Raw genomic sequence first — 17,292 nt, 5'->3', positions numbered from 1 at the left:
CTTCATTTCATCTTCAAGGCACCAAGCATGCACACAGTGCACATACATACATGCAGGCCAAATACTCATACAAATGAAAAAGTAAAAAAATATATCTTTTCTTGTTTGTTTTTTTCAAAGCAAAGTATCTCTATGTAGCTCTGGATGTACTGGAACTTTCTACATAGAACACCCTGGCCTCAAACTCAGAGAGATGTACCTGCATCTGTTTCACCAGTGCTGGATTAACAGTGTGTTTAGTGGCACATACCTATAATCCTAGCACTTGGGAGGCAGTCAGGTGGATCTCTGTGAGTTCAAGGCCAGCCTGGTCAGCAAAGCGAGTCTAGGACAGCCAAGGCAACACAGAGAAACCCTGCCTCAAAAAACAAAACAAAACAAAAAACATTAAAACAAATAAACAAAAACATTTTTAAAAAAAGATAAAAACACTGGGGGGAGGAGCTTACAAGCCTTTTGGCTTTTTTTTTTTTTTTTTAACATTAACATGAATTGGTCTAACCTGGCCGTTTCAAACATGTACCAGGTTTGAATGCATTTATTAACTTAGAGACACATGGGTCTGAGGCCCTGGGTTTGATCCCCAGCCCTGGAGTGCCCAAGGAACAAAAAGATTTATTTGTGAGAAAAAAGTAATCTTTTACACAGTACATTCATAGCATGTAATGCAATCAGGGTTCTGATGGCAACAGGACCTGGTGGTCTGAGATGGAAAAGACAAAAAAGGAAGCATAGGAAGGACTGCAGAAACAAATCGGGCAAGCTCAGAATCACGTTCAAGGTGAGTCCTGTCCTTCACAGTCGGGGACCCTGCCATTACATCCAGAGCGCTACTAATAAGAGTTTAGCCTGGGAGAGCTGGCCTAAGAAAAGTCTACAATACTAATAAGCAGAGATTAGTAACAGCGATCTGCTCCATAGAGTCTTAGTATATTCTGTTTATTTCTATTTATGTGACAATTAATCCTGTCAACTTGAGATTTAGAATCACCATGGAAACACACCTCTGGATTTATAAAAGGTTAAACTAAAGAAAGTAAAGATTTAACTAAAGAGGAATGGTCCACCTTGACTGTAGCTAAGACTATCCCATGAGCTGGTTGAATACTCAATAAAAGGGACAAAATGGCCAGGTGGTGATGGTGGTGCACACCTTTGATTCCAGCACTCGGGAGGCAGGGGCAGGTGGATTGCTGTGAGTTTGAGGGCAGCCTGGTCTACAAAGTGAGTCCAGGACAGCCAAGGCTACATAGAAAAACCCTGTCTCAAAAAACAACAAAACAAACACAAAAAAAGGGGGACAAAATGATAACTAGTAACTCTCTCTTAGAAAAGCCCACAACTTTATCATGGGCGTCTTTCTAAGCACTCTCTCTCTCTAAATATAGATGCTACCAATCTATATTTTAAATGTCTCTTATTAATCCCACCTCTGCACACAACGTGAGAAGAGCTAGCAATTCTCTTTGCTTCCTGATTATGGAGGTAATGTGACTAGCCACCTCACAGTCCTGAAGTCACAACAGACTGTGTCTTCAAACAGCGAGTCAAGACAAATCTTTCATTTTTTTTCTTTTTCTGGTTTTTGAGACAGGATTTCTCTGTGTAGCCTTGGCTGCTCTGGACTCTGGCCTTGAACTCAGTGATCCTCCTGCCTCTGCCTCTGGCGTGCTGGGATTAATGATGTGTGCCACCATGCCAAGCTGCTGGTGCCTAGGATCTTGTCCCTGCTTCTTCCTCCTGGCACTTGCAGAGCCCCTCGTTAGGATCAGCCAGGGTATAAAGCAGGGAACGGAGACAAGTCTGCAGGTCACAGGACTCTACGGAGCTTACCAGTCTTCCCTCAAGTAACACTCACCGCATCTCCTAGCCTTGTTAACAGTTGCTGTAAGATCAAGAGGTCTCGGCAGATCAGGAAGCGAGTGCTGGCAATTTTATACACGCCTCTGCACACGATATACCCTGCTGTGCTGCTACCATAGAGCTGGGAAAGATTCATGCGAATGTTCAAAGGCTGAGCTGTAACAAGAAAAATGGAGTTAAAGGCTGGCAAGACGCTCAGCAGGTAAAGGAGCCTGCTGCCAAGCCTGATAAGCTGAGCTCACTCCCAGGGACCCATGTGGTAGGGAAAAGCTGACTCCCACATGCTGTCCTGACCTCTGTATCTGCACCATAGCACACATGTGCATGCACATACACACAATAAGTAATTTAAAAAATCATATCATTTACATTTTAGTCATTTTTGACTATGCATATTGGTGTCTATCTGTGCGTGGGTATGTACACTTAAGTGGAGGAGCCTATAGACCAGAGATGTCAGACTCCTCTGGACACCTGGCTGCAGCTGGCTGTGAGTCACCTGACGTGGTGTTGGGAGGTGAACTGAGCTCCTCTGAGAACAGTGCATGCTCTTATTCTGTGGGCTATCCCTCCAGCTCTTGCATCCCTGTTTCCTGCACAGCACACTTGCTGTTTACCTGGATCGAATCCCTTCTCCATCTCCACTTCTGTTTCATAATCCATTTCCCGTATGAGAAGTCCAATGGCGTGGACAGGGTTTCTGATCTCTTGCAGTTTACTACAGATGTCTTCCATTACATTTTCTCTACATGACAATTAGAAAATTCCTGTTACTACTGACTACATTTAAGACAGGCTCTATGTGTGCTGCTCACAGTAAAGTAGTGGAGACAATCATTCTGGGAAAAGATACGCAGAGTCCACATAAAATCACCTTCAACTTTTTAGGAATGGCCCACAAAATGAACACGAGGAAAATACTTGCACTTTTTAGAACATCCGACTCAATTAAGAGTTATAGAAGTATAATATTTTATGAATTTGTTTTCAGACCTGAATATGCTGACTTTCCCCCTGTAAGATCTGAGACAGGAGCTGTGGATGTAATTCAGCAGAAGAACACTTGCCTAGAATGCACCAGGCCCTGGTTCTCCCACAGCACCAAGGCTACACAGAGAAACCCTGCCTCAAAACCAAACCAAACCACCACCACAAAAAAACCAATCTGCTAACAAACACTGCTAAATTCCATGAGGAAATGCACTTTACCCTAAATTTTCCTTACACATCAATAGTGATCAAATCTTCCAAAATGTGCTCTGCCGCCTTCTCTGGAGACTGCAAGTTGTAACAACTGGTTTCCATCAAAACTGCCATATCCATGGTAACCGACTCTCCAATCATCCGCAGGCATTTTATAAGACATATGACATCCCGTGCCACATCTGCATCTACGAGATAGAGAATGCTAACATTCATGTCTGAAAACATGAAGGTCTATTGATTTAACACATTAAAAGAGGCAATAATACTTAGGTGAAAGGGATCCCTTTTCCATAGCGTAAGGATTTAAGCCTATCCAGGTTTTAAAAAATACCTTCAGTGAGGTAAACTCATCAAGACAGGTCACAGTGGCAATTAATGATTTTTGTGGCCAATTGAAGTAAAACTAAGGTTCATACAGGAAGGGGTCAGCTAGAGACAGAACAATTATTACCATCTGATATGGTTGTCTCATCTTCTGTCAAAAGGTGCTCATCAGGCAGGAGATATAAATGATCTACTAAGGAAGATGGTACCAGAAAAGACAGATATCCCTGCAAGCACAAACCTTTTAGTTATTTTCTTTTTAATAATTCAAACAGAAAACATGTAAAGTAATTCATAGTCCATAATGTATCATATAGACAAGTCATAATGTATATAATATTTATACGTAACTCATGTCATTTTTAAAGAATTAGAAGGGGCTAGGGGACATGGCCCAGTGGTAGAGGACTTACCTATAAGTGTTGGGGTGCGTGTGCATATGTTTGGGTGCATGCTCACATGTACGGTTACAGGGTAACCTTGGCTGTCATTCCCAGGAATGCAGTCTACCTCCTTTGACATAGATTTCTCACTAGCCTGGAAATCATGAATTAAGCGGACCGACCAGCAAGCTCACCTGTCTGTCCTGGTCACTGTGACCATAAGCACACAAAATTCAAATAGAAAGATAATGTAAAAGAGATATAATCTTCCTCTGCCTCCTGAGTGCTGGGATTAAAGGTGTGTGCTACCAAGGTAATGGCTCAAACGGTAAAAATGCCTGCTGCTAAATCTAGCTTGATCCCTGGCATATGTGTGCCCAGAGACACACATTCTAAACAAATTAAAAACAAAATTAAAAGCAGAGAGTGGCACACATCTTTAATCCCAGAACTCAGGAGGCAGAAGTAGGCGGATCTCTGTGAGTTTGAGGCCAGCCTTGTCTACAAAGTGAGTCCAGGACAGTCAGGGCTACACAGAGAAACCCTGTCTAGAAAAACAAAAACAAAAACCCAAACCCACAATTAAAATACATGTCAAGGCAGGTATGGCTGCACAAGCCTTTAATCCCAGCACTTGGAAGGCAGAGGCAGGCAGATCTCTGTGAGTTCGAGGACAGCCTGGTCTACAAAGTGAGTCCAGGACACCCAAGGCTATACAGAGACCCTGTCTTTAAAAACTAAAAACAAAACCAAAGCAAGAATCAACAAAAATTTTCCTGTCCTTCAGACAGGGCTTCTCTGTTTAATAAAGCCAGCATGTATGACTGTGTAAAGGTGTTTCCTGGAGTTACAGGCAGTTGTAAGCTGCCATGTGGGTGCTGAGAATTGAACCCGGGTCCTCTGGAAGAGCAGCTAGTGTTAGTGCTCCCAACTGCTAAGCCATCTCTCCAGACCTGATAAACAAATCTTAAGAGGCCACACACATGATCTAAATATAATTAAGAATGAACCCTGGATAGGAAAGAAAATTAAAACCATAACTGGTGTAATATGAAAACAAACCAACCAACCCAAAATCTGTATAATGCCATCATCAATATCAAATTGTCTGAGCTTTAAATTGTGGTTAAGATAACTTAAGACAATATCTGTGTTTTGTAAAAAGTATTTATTTTCTTTAATTATGTATATATTTGTTTGTTGGTATGTAGTAGGAATATGCAGGTAGGAGTGCCAGTGCACATGACTGTAGAGTCCAGAAGAGGGTGCTTGAACCCCTATTAGCTAGAGTTACAAGCGGTTGCCACTTGACATGGTTGCTAGGAACTGAATCAGGTCCTCCGTAGGAATGGCAAGCACGCTTAACTATTAATTCATCTCTCCAGAGCCAGTATCTGTGTTCTTGATGTGTGCTGAAACATTTAGAGGTATGAAGGCATCAGTGGCTCAAGAAAAGAAGAAGAGGAGGAGGAGGAGGAGGAGGAGGGAGAGGAGGAGGCGGCGGCGGAGGAGGAGGTGGTAAAAAGCAAGTTGGGGTTGGGGATATACTTTGGTAGCATTATGTATGCTCGTTAGCATGAATGGGCTCGGATTCAATCCCTAGCACTAAAATCAACCAAACTACCTACCTACCTACCAACCAACCAACCAACATGAAAGCTAACAAATGATAAGTATGTGTGAAGGGAGTACAGAGATTCTTGTGTTGTTGTTATTTGGGTTTTGTTTGTTTGTTGAGGTAGGGTCTCATTCTAGCCCAGGCTGACCTGCAATCACAGTGGTGCTCCCATTTAGTCTCCTACAAGTTAGGAGTTACAGGCATGAGCCACCACTCTTATTTTAAATTTGAAAGTGCATCAATAAAGAATTAAAAAAATAAGATAAAAATCTGAAAGTACCAACAATAATGAGAAGACTATTAAAGTTCAAATGAAGTATATCTTTAGGTAAATGACTAAAAACCAGAGAGTCCTAAAAATGGCACCATGTGCACAGTGACATTTGAAGACTCGTTGCACTATGCGAGGAGCTCCAAATGCTCCGGCTCCCTTACTTTCTTCAGAAGGCACACCATGTTTGTGAGAGGATTCAGATGTAGAGCAAGAGGCTGGGAGAGGGCTTCTTGATACTGGAGGCAGCAGGCATAGAATTTGCACCAGAATTCCTGTTGCAAAGTGCGAAATTCATCCTGGGAGAATTCATACTCTGTTACACTTCCTTGGAGCTGACAAAGAAAGAAAAGTTGAACTTTTTGGGGTTTTTAATCTACGAAATATTTCTTATGCATTAAATCCCATGGGATATGTAAATACCTACCAAAGCCCTTAATGAAGCGGCTTGAGCGTCTACACTTTGTACTAACATGATAAACGATTCAGTCTGAGTTCTAGCTGTTAGACACCACTGAGTCCTGCTCTTACCCACACCTCACCTCATTTTCAACAGCCAAAGTAACTTCTTTTTTCAGTTCACTCCATGAAAGATCCAAGTTCCTTTCAGTTCCCCGGCAGAAAATCTAAAATTGAAAGAAATATTTCAGAATATTATAAAATATCCAAACTGAAGGAAGTCTGGCCTAAAGGGCACTAAGGCCCATATTCAACCACACAGCAACCTCAGGAATGCTGGAGTCCCCTCCTCCCCTAACACTGCACAAATGATTTCTAACAGCAAGAGCTTTTTTGCAAGTTTAGACTAAAGTTTCTAAAGGATAAGCTTTAGAAATCTGACTCTGGAATAATTATAATAAAGTACATTAGATCATTTAAAAAACCAATTAAAATCAAAATATCTACTGCCCATTTGGAGAGAAGGTCTGCTAGGGAAGAGTCTTCTAATAGGAATTTGGTTGTGTCTTATGTTTTTAATGTATTAATTATGGTTTATATTTTTAAAAAATTAAAATTTTATGTATATTGCTGTTTTACCTGCATGTCTGTATGAGGGTGTCCGATTTTGGAGTTCAGGCAGTTGTGAGCTGCCAAGTGGGAGCTGGGAGTTGAACTGTCCTTTGGAAGGGCAGGCAGTAGTCTTAACCACTGAGCCATCTCTTCAGACCCTCATATCTTAATTATATACTAGATACTATGAAAATGCCATTATATAACTAGTTATTATTGCTGGGCATGGTTATGCATACCTTTAATCCCAGGAGGTAGAGGCAGGTGGACCTCTGAGTTTGAGGCCAGCCTGGTCTACAGAGTGTGTTCTAGGACAGCAGAGCTACACAGAGAAGCCTGTCTCAAAAAACAAAAAACAAACAAACAAAAAAACCCACACAAAAACAAAGCAACCCAACTGGTTACTGTTAACAAGTACAAAATGGTGATGAGAAGAAAATAAACAGAGCACTCTACTCAGAAGTGATGTCATTTTATCAGATAGTTTTATCACAGAGAAAACATAAAACACATAGTAACTAGATATCCAAAGAGTGTACCTACCCTAAAGAAAAGTCAACGGCCTATAAACTGTCACACCTGTAATTCTAGTGCTTCAGAGACTGCGGCTGGAGAATCAAAGTTCAAGGCCAACTTGGTCTACATGGGGATTTCGAGGCTAATATAAGCTATACAGTCATATTGTCTTAAAACACAACCCCAGGCAGGTAGGTAGTGGTAGATCTCTGTTAGTGCAAGGCCAGACTAGACTACTGGGCTAGTTCTAAAACAGCCAAGGCTGCACAAAGAAACCTTGCCTCAAAAAACAAAACAAAACAATACAAAAAAACAAACAAAACAATACAACAACAACAAAACAAAAAAAAACAAAAAGGAGGAGGAGGAGGAGGAGCAAGAGAGAGAGCGTGTGTGTGTGTGTGTGTGTGTGTGTGTGTGTGTGTGTGTGTGTGTGTGTGTAGAATTGGTTTAGTGGTTAGGAGCACTTGCTGTCCTTGTTCCCTGCACCCACACAGCTGAGGAGGCACCACTTCCTCAGCATCAAGCATGCATGTGGCACACAGACACACACACAAAATAAAATACATCAAAAACAAAACAGCCGCCCCCCCCCCGCAATATCAACAGGAAAGGGGAAGGAAAGGGGAAGAAAGTGGGAGAGAAATTGTTTATTTGCATTTAGAAAGATGGCAAGGGTCTTAAAGTGGATCTACTGTGCACATAGATAATCCCAACTATCAGGAGAAAGATCAGAAGTTTAAGGTCTTCCTCAAAAACAACACAATAAACAAATAACAACAACAAAACACTTTCTGTAAAATAGCAAACAACTTTTAACTCATGACTGTGAATATAAAATATTTTTTCTGAGTCAGTTTCAGAATGCAACACAGACAGACGGCCTCTAATTCATAACCCTTCTGCCTCAGCCTCCAGATATTGGGATAGCAGTCATATACCACCATATCTGCCTTGACGCTGAAACATTTCGAATCTTCCTTACTCTGAACCCTAAGTGTACTAACAAAAGGGTATAAACAACAGGCAATCAATCTTAACCAACCTTTAAATCTCTTTCAAGTATAAATATTTCATGCAGTGTAGAATACTTTTTTTTTTTTGAGACAGGGCTTCTCTGTGTAATAGGCCTGGCTTTCCTGTACTCACAATGTAGACCATACCTCTGCCTTCCAAGTGCTGGGATTAAAGGTGTGCACCACCACACCTGGTGACTAGTTTCTTTTTACCATAGTGTTGACTTACAATCTGGACTGTGGCATGCTGCCCTATCACTGGCAAAGTCTTTCCCACTCCCACCTCTCAGGCAGGAGTCTTATTTCATTAAAAAAAAAAAAAAAAAAAAAAAGTTAAAACAAATTACAATGGTATTTACAAGCAAATATATGAAAAACAAAAGAATAATTAATAATACAATATAGCAATAAAACCAGAAATAATTTTAAGTAAACATTATTTTCTTGCTTACCTGTAAAGCTTTACATAAAGCTGCATTTATGAATTGTCCTGGTGTAAAAAGGCTCCGCAAATACATTTCCTATTAGAACATTAAAACAAAAGCTATATGATTCTGAAGAAGATGAAATTGGGAAAAATACAATGGAATTTGTGAAACCAACGTGTGCATTTCTATTACACGAACTGGACACTGCCTTTCCAACCCTGAGCAATAAGGAGCTACATTGCAGGGGTGTGTTTTCACAGTCTCAATGGGGATTTCAGTGCTTTGGGGGTCAGGCTGATTGATCCTTCTGAAGGGTATGCATTTGTACAGCAGCTTACTGGGTACCACTGGAAGACAAGGTGTCAGCTGTCAATCTCAAATGCAAAGGGTAGACCCAGCCTCTGCATGATGAGCATTGGTAAAACAACAGATAAAACAAGTTGATTTCCAAACCATCTCCACAAGGAATCAAATATAAAAAAATAGGCAGTTGTGCACGCCTGTAATCCCAGCACTAAGAGAGGCAAAGGCACTTGGATCTCTTTGAATTGGAGGCTAGCCTGGTCTACAAAGTGAGTCCAGGACAGCCAAGGCTACATTGAGAATCCTGTCTTGGGGGTGGGGAGAAACTGATAATAGGTACTCTAAATATAACAAAATAAACTGCAGAAAACTCTCGCACAAAGACTAGACTAGGACAGAAAACTGCCATGTATGCCACCTCATTGTTTTGAACAAGTCTCATAAACCAGATTTTCTTCTAAGCATTAAGTCTAACTGACATTTATTATAGATTCTTTTTTTCTACTGAGTTTTTTGGTGGGTGATAAAATGAATACAATGGAACAAAAGTCTAGTATTTATTAGCATGTGACTTTGGCTCTAAACAAAACTTAAAAGCCAGAACTTATTAACTGTAATAATAAACATTACCAAGGAACTCTAAGGATTAGCACTTCAACAGCATTCAATTTCAGATATTAAAGTGGGGTTTATAAGAACAAATCCTCATTATTTCAGCCTAGCCCATTTTTTTTTTTCTCATTCATTCTGAAGATATATATCTTTGAAAATGAGGAGACTGGCCTATTTTGTTGTATTGCATTACTTTTTCACATTTAATTATTGCATATACTTTTACCAGATTTGCTTTTATTTGTTTTATTTTTCAAGACAGTTTCTCTCTGTAGTCTTGGCTGTCCTGGAACTCTCTGTAGACCAGGCTGGCCCTGCCTCTGCCTTTTAAGTGCTGGGACTAAAGGCACACACCACTATCCCACCCTTTATCAGAATTTAACCACCTACCATCTCGTGCTGGGGACTGAACATGCATGCAGGTTCTCTACCACTAAGCTGTACTCTTTAGAATTTTTCAAGAGAGGGTTTCTTTGTGTTATCTTGGCTGTCCTGGACTCGCTTTGCAGACAAGGCTGGCCTTGAACTCACAGCAATTGGCCTGTCTCTGCCTCCCAAATGCTGGGATTACAGGCGTGCACCGCCATGCCTGGCTACTCCTCAGAATTTATCTGAAGCCTTTAGTCCCAGCACTAGGGAGGCAGAGGCAGGCAGATTGCTGTGAGTTCGAGGCCAGCCTGGTCTACACAGAGAGTCCAGGACAGGCAAGGCTACACAGAGAAACCCTGTCTCAAACAACAACAAAAACAACAACAACAAAACAACAACAGAAGAAGAAGAAGGGTTTGGGGCTAGAGAGATGGATGGCTTAGCGGTTAAGGGCCCTAGTTGCTCTTGCAGAGGACCCAGCTTTGGACCCTAGCACCCACATGGCAGCTCAGCACCATTCATAACTCTACTTCCAGGGGATCTAAGACCCTGTTTTGGATTCTGTGGGCATCAGGCAAGCACAGGGTGCATACACACACGTGCAAGCCAATGCTCATGCACATAAACTAAAATAATCTAAAAGAGAAAGTTAAAAATTCTCAGCCACAGAAATGGCTCAGCAGGTAACAATGTAAAGGCACATGCCACCAAGCCTCATGACCTCAGCTCCATTTCTGGGACCCCATGGCGACGTGGAGAACTAACTCCAGAAAGTAGTCTTCTGGGCCCCCATCTGCAACACGTGCACATACGGCATGTTAGCCCAGAACACTATTCTCCTCAGAGAAACCACCAGGAATTAACACCTCACACAGGCCAGGCTGATTTGTCACAAGGACCCAGGACGGAGCACTGCTGTTCCCTCTACGGAAGCTAAACATACAGAATGTGGACTCTCTCAGGGCAGGCGGCACTATCTGAGACCAAGAGCAGAAAGGAAGGAGGCGGAGTGAAGAGGTGAAGCCTGAAAGCACTGTACCAGCCCTATCTGAAAGCCGAGACTGAGCATTTGCTTTCTTATTTCAGTCAGTTCAAATTATCTCAGGGTAAAAAAAATTAATTCAAGTGGTTCTTACAATAACATAACAGTTAACATAACTTACTCTGGGGTCTTGGTCATCTCTGATGACAATTTCTTCTTCTGGCAGAGGCTGCATAAAGACTGGATTCCACTGACCTGCAACATTACTATAGGAAAAAAGTTCAAAAATTTACCAAAAAATGGCACACACTTCGGCAGTATCTGAATAGGTAAGGCCTCATCAGGGAACCCCTGCAACCAACCACTACCTAATTCTATGAGTGAGAAGAGTTTTTAATAGGTGCTCTTTACCATCTTTGTCTGTGCAGGCACACTGATGTCCTTGTGGAGGCTAGAGCTCAGTGCCAAATGCCTTTCTCAATCCTCCTCATGTTTTAAATTATTTACTGACCCATTTTCATTATTGTTGCGTGGTGAAAGCATGCACACAAGTACCACAACAGATATGTGCAGGTAAAAGGGAAACTTTTGAGAGCCTGTTCTGTCCCTCCACCCCGAGTTCTGGCTCCAGGAGTAAGCACTTTTACCTACGGAACCACTTCCCAGCCCCTCACCTTATTTTTTGAGTCAGGGTCTCAAACAGAGTTCACCAAGTTAGCTAGACTAAGTTGCCCAGTACGCTGCAGGGAGTCTCACGCTCTGTCTCACCAGCGGGCGGTTCTAAGTGTACAGTGCCACGGCTGGCTGGCTTTTCACATGGTGCTGGGGCCCAAACTCAGGTCTTCATACACTCATGGCAAACACTGCCGACTGAGCCTTCTCCTAGCCCCTAAGCTGTCTTTAACAGGCTGCCCCTCAACTTAAAACTTGAATGATAAATCTACAAACAGCTGATCTTCACTTCATACTTCATTTATACTAGATATCATGCAAGGTGCGATTGCAGACCCTACGAATGCATGGCTTACAATCCCCTTGGAGGATGTAATACATTCAACTTGCAGATGGTCTATCACAGCTGGTAAGCTGCAGAGTGAGGCTCGAAATCCTGAATCCAGAGCCGATGCCCTTTTTGTTTGATTTAAGAGACAGTTTTACCCCGTAGCCCTAACTGGCTTCAATATCTCAATTCTCTTGCTTCAGCCTTCCAAGTAGTGGGATTATAGGCATGTGCTACCATCTCAGCTCCAAGCCCGGGTTTTTTGATGACTTTGTTTTTCAAGGTCTGGCTGAGGTTCAGAATAGACTGTCTTACAATTCTACTCTAAAGTTTAGTGCCACGGGTTCAATTTATCTAAGTTGTTCTCAAAAGAATCTCAAAAGGAGGGTGTTTCACACTTGATCTTACCCAAAAAGCAACGGGAGAGTGTTCCAGTGGCTATGTGTTTGATTAACAAATGTTTGTATTTGTTTATAAATACATTTGTAAACATTAAAAAAAATGTTTAGATTAAGCTGGGTGTGGTGGCACACACCTTTAATCCCAGCCTGGGGAGACAGAGGCAGGTAGATCTCTGAGTTTGAGGCCAGCCTGGTCCACAGATTGAGTTCTAGGACAGCCAGGGCTATACAGAAAAACCCCGTCTTGAAAACAAACAAAATGTTTCTATTTTGAATCACGAGTATGGTGTACTTGTGTGTCCATGTGACTGTAAGTGTCCCAGGAAGAAAAAAGAACAGGAACATCTAGAGCTGGAGCCACGGACCCCACAGGGGTGCCGGGGGCTGAGCCCAAACCCTCTGCATGGGCAGTATGAGTCTTAGATGCTGAGCCATTTCTCCATGACCACAGCTGTTAGAATTTAACACTAAGCCAAAGTGCATTAGGTAAAAGTGTAACTAACAGTAGACATGATCAAAACATTGTGCCAATGTACGCTGGGTGGCGGCGGCGTAGGCCTTTAATCCCAGCATACGGAAGGCAGAGGCAGGCAGGTTGCTGTGAGCCAGCCTGGTCTACAAAGGACAGGCAGGCCTAAACAGAAAAACCCTGTCTCAGAAAAACAATAAATAAATAAATAAATAAATATTGTGCAATATAATTTTATATCATTAAATCCTAGGTTTGCTCTGTCTATTGAAGCTCATTTTCTCTTCTCACTTCTCTCTCTCCCCACAAGGTATTCAGGCACTCCAGGCTGGCCTTGAACTCACTATGTAGCAGAAGATGACTTTGAATTTTTAATCCTCCTGACTCTACGTCCAGCATTCTGGAATTGCAAACCTACAAGACCATGCTTGTATGAGGTGCTGAAAAGTAAATCTAGAGCTTTGCATACAAGGAAGGCACTCTGCAGCCCAAAGTTCATTTTTCTCATGAAGAAAAGTTCCCTGTTTTTACAAATTTCAAAGAACCACACCAGTTCAATCTATCTCTTATCTTATCTCAAGGAAATTAAGACTAAAAAAAGCCTCACTGTTTTTGTTAAGCTGTGGGTATAAGGACATTAGTTATTAGGATTAAGTTTCCAGATTAGAAGTATTTGGGGGTATTTCTCCTAAAAAATATGCTATTTTACCTAAGCCTAACCCTAAACATATTTGCTCTAAAACCAAAAAGTAACAAAGGTGACACTTAGGAAAATAATCTAGACAAACACATCAGAATCCTTAAAATTTGACTATGTGGCTCTATATGAAAAGATCTCATCTCAGGATGGCTCTTCCTGGGGTAAAGTAGGAAGAGAAAGGTTAAATAGTCCATACTGTTCGAAGTTGATATATTTCACAATTGTCTGGTTCTCAGCATCATGCCACAGGGCCCAGATATCCGTTGAGGTTAAGGCAAAATCGACCAGTGTCTCCTAGGAAGAAGTGGGAGAAAATAAGAACAAAAGGGATAGGGTAAATTTGTATTGACAAGAGAAAAATGCAAAAAACACAATGTGCCACACAAACTTGATAAAACCAACTTAAGCTTTTTCTATATCACTGGCTGCTCTCCTAGAAGAAGACCCTGGGTTGGTTCCCAGCCCCCACATGCTGGGCTCTCAACTGTCTACACACGAAGTATCTTAAGAGCATACTTCCATAGCAACACCATGGGGTGAGGCCTTTTGAGACGGTCTCACTGTGTTCCCAAGTTGCTCTGGAACTCCTGTGTCTTATGACCCTTTAGCCTCACACTCACAAGCAGCTATGATTACGAGGACAAGCAACCTCATTAATCTTTAGGCATTACTTCCTTACTGGGCTTGTGTGAAATGCGCAGGTTAGTTTAACTTACCTGAGAAGTGAACAGCGAAGAAATGTGATCTAAACTGTAGCGATTATTTTCAGTGCTCACCAACTGGAAAACGCAGAACTGTTGAAGTACAAGTTAATAGCTCATTACGTCATAGAATCTCCATGCTGCTGTTGTAAGATGGGAACTGGCAGTCTTTTGTCTCAGAGTGCTGGAAACATGGCTATGGGACATCACACTTGACTAAAACACAACATCAAATTCCTATCTTAACCATTTTTAAGAATGCAGCTTAAAGCCGGGTGTGGTGGCGCACGCCTTTAATCCCAGCACTCAGGAGGCAGAGGCAGGCGATGTCTGAGTTCGAGGCCAGCCTGGTCTACAAAGGGAGTCCAGGACAGCCAAGGCTACAGAGAAACCCTGTCTCAAAAAACCAAAAAGAATGCAGCTTAAATACATTTACGTTGCTATGCTACCAATGTGCAGGACTCTTTACGTCTTGCAAACTGAACCTTAGTCCCATCAAACAACTTCCCCTATACTCTCAATCCCCAATCCCTACTCCTTCTCCCTCCTGCAATCACCACTGAGTCTACGACTATAACTACTTTAGAGACCACGATATGGGGCCTTACGCTGGATCCCCAGTGCTAGTGAGTGGCCAATTGCACACATGCACACACCCACACAATTCCTATAAAATTATAAGACTATTCACCGTTAAGCCTTTACCTCTACCACTAAGGATTAGGAATAGGACTCAGCAGCAGAGCATTTGCCTAAGGTGTTGCAAAGTTCTAGGTCTGAGCTCCAAAAACAGCAATGACAAAACTATTCCCCAAATTAAAAGCTTCATACAGAAAAATGACATTTGATGGGCCTAGAGAGGTGGCTCAGCATTTAAGAGCATTTACTATTCTTGCAGAGGACCCTGCTTTGGTTCCCAGGACTCACACTGTGGCTTACAATTGCCTGTAACTCCAGTTCCAGGGCGATCTAATGCCCTTGTCTAGCATCCACAGGCTCCTGAAATGTATGTAGTGTACATGCCCACATATGTACATACAAATTTAAAGGACATAAATATTATGTATAAATTATATAAACATATAAAAGGCTTTCTTAAATGATAGGTGAGGGCTAGGTTTAACTCAGTGGTTAAAGCCGTTACTTTAATAAGATCTTGGGTTCAATCCCTTACATGTAGGAAAAGACAAAACAAAAAGAAAGAAATTAAAGCACAGATACTTACAAATAACATTTTTGATAATTTTTACTAGAGAAAACTCCCTGTGCACTGACAATGTGATGACCTGTGCCTTATACTATAGGTAAGTAACTTCTCACAGGAAGCTAAAATTTTTTTGTTTTACATTTATTGTATGTGTATATGCGTAAGTATTTGAGTGTGTGTAGAAGACAACCTGCAGGAATTGGTTCTGCGTCTATCACGCGTGTTCTGGGAGCTGAACTCGGGTTGTACAGCTTAGTTACAAACCCTGGTACCCACTTAGCTATTTTGTCACCACTCTCCTGTAACTGCTTTAAAAAAAAAAAAAAATTTTTTTTAAGACAATCTTTTTAAAAAAAATTTTTTATTAATTTATTCTTGTTACATCTCAATGGTTATCCCATCCCTTGTACCCTCCCATTTTCCCCTTACTCCCCTCCTCTATGACTGTGCCTGAGGGGGATTTCCTCCCCCTGTATATGCTCATAGGGTATCAAGTCTCTTCTCGGTAACCTGCTATCCTTCCTCTGAGTGCCACCAGGTCTCCCCCTCCAGGGGACATGGTCAAATGTGAGGCACCAGAGTTCGTGTGAGTGCCATATCCCACTCTCCACTCAACTGTGGAGAATGTTCTGTCCATTGGCTAGATCTGGATAGGGGTTTAAAGTCTACCGCCTGTATTGCCCTTGGCTGGTGCCTTAGTTTGAGTGGAACCCCTGGGTTTAAAGACAATCTTTAAGTATAGCTGTGGATGCCTTAGAACTATGTAAGACTGCCTGGCCTCAAACTCACAGACTTGCCTGCCTCTGCCTTCCAAGTCCTGGGATGAAGGTGCATGCCCATCATACCTGGGTTTAAAAAACATTCTTTCTAGAAAAAGAAAATTGTTAATTTTTTTCATTTTCCTCAACAGTAGGGATTAGAGCCTAGCACTTTACTCATCATAGGTAGTTGTACCACTAAAGCTATAGTCCTTGCCCCACAAGCAAGCTATCAAGGGAAAAAACAAGCACTGAAATTGTCTTCTGAGAACAAGAGCATGAAATATGTAGGGGAGCTTATAAATAGTTAAGAGCACCTAAGGTCCCATCACTCACATCAGACAGCTAACCTGTAACTCCAGCTCCAAGAGACCTGACACCCTCTTGTAGACTCTATGGTCCTGTACACACATGTGTGCATACTTACACAAACACATATATAAACATAAAAATAAGTCTTTAAAAAATCTATATAAGGCCTGACGGCATAGTTCAGTGATAGTGTGAATGTTTAGCATGCATGAAGACCAAAAATGAATAAAGCTGAGAAAGGTGGTGCAGGCCTTTAGCCCCAGCGCTTGGAAGGCACAGGAAGGTGGATTTCTGAATTCCAGCCCAGCCAGTTATACATAGTAAGATTCTGCCTCAAAAACCAAACAAAAAACCACAACAGATCCTAAAAGCCACAATAAAATAACCCTACAAACAACGAATTAGAATTCACCAATTCACTGTGGTATCTGTTATAGCAAAAATAAATGTTTCATGAAATTTCTTGCTATATGCCTATCATTGCACAGGTGCACACTAGCAGAACAGTGAAGCATGTACTGTGGACTATTGCCCAAACTAAACAACAAAGAGCCAGGAAATGCTGGCTGAGTGCAATTTCTCAAATGAATTACAAGAAAAAAAATAACTTTATTCTTTTTTTTTTTCTTTTGAACAGTCTTCCTTTCCCCTCCTGCCCCCCCCCCCCCCCCCCCCCCCCGCCTCAGAGACAGGGTTTCTCTGCATAGCCTTGGTTGTCCTAGACTTGCTTTGTAAACCAGGCTGGCCTCAAACTCACAGCAATTCACCTGCCTCTGCCTCCCGAGCGCTGGCATTAAAGGTGTGCGCCATCACACCCATCCTTTTGGACAGTCTTATGGTGT

At 41.9% G+C, this 17,292-nt stretch overlaps 1 protein-coding gene across 1 annotated transcript in view; it reads right to left on the bottom strand.

The window, feature by feature from the left end:
• The window catches only part of Nup160 (nucleoporin 160), a 61,082-nt gene that overhangs the window by 31,683 nt on the left and 12,107 nt on the right, over nt 1-17,292 (bottom strand). Inside the window, exons 8-17 of the mRNA XM_051144067.1 lie at nt 14,189-14,266; nt 13,669-13,766; nt 11,084-11,168; nt 8,661-8,729; nt 6,208-6,291; nt 5,830-6,000; nt 3,521-3,620; nt 3,089-3,254; nt 2,481-2,608; nt 1,859-2,019 (exon numbers count right to left, since the gene is read on the bottom strand). Of these exons, the coding sequence (XP_051000024.1) occupies nt 1,859-2,019; nt 2,481-2,608; nt 3,089-3,254; nt 3,521-3,620; nt 5,830-6,000; nt 6,208-6,291; nt 8,661-8,729; nt 11,084-11,168; nt 13,669-13,766; nt 14,189-14,266 (1,140 nt within the window). The remainder of the gene's footprint in view (nt 1-1,858; nt 2,020-2,480; nt 2,609-3,088; nt 3,255-3,520; nt 3,621-5,829; nt 6,001-6,207; nt 6,292-8,660; nt 8,730-11,083; nt 11,169-13,668; nt 13,767-14,188; nt 14,267-17,292) is intronic.

This window comes from Acomys russatus, chromosome 4, assembly GCF_903995435.1.
Source record: "Acomys russatus chromosome 4, mAcoRus1.1, whole genome shotgun sequence".
Taxonomy (NCBI): Eukaryota; Metazoa; Chordata; class Mammalia; order Rodentia; family Muridae; genus Acomys; species Acomys russatus.
Note: the sequence above shows the minus strand (reverse complement) of the source record. Positions and strands in the feature narration are given on the sequence as shown.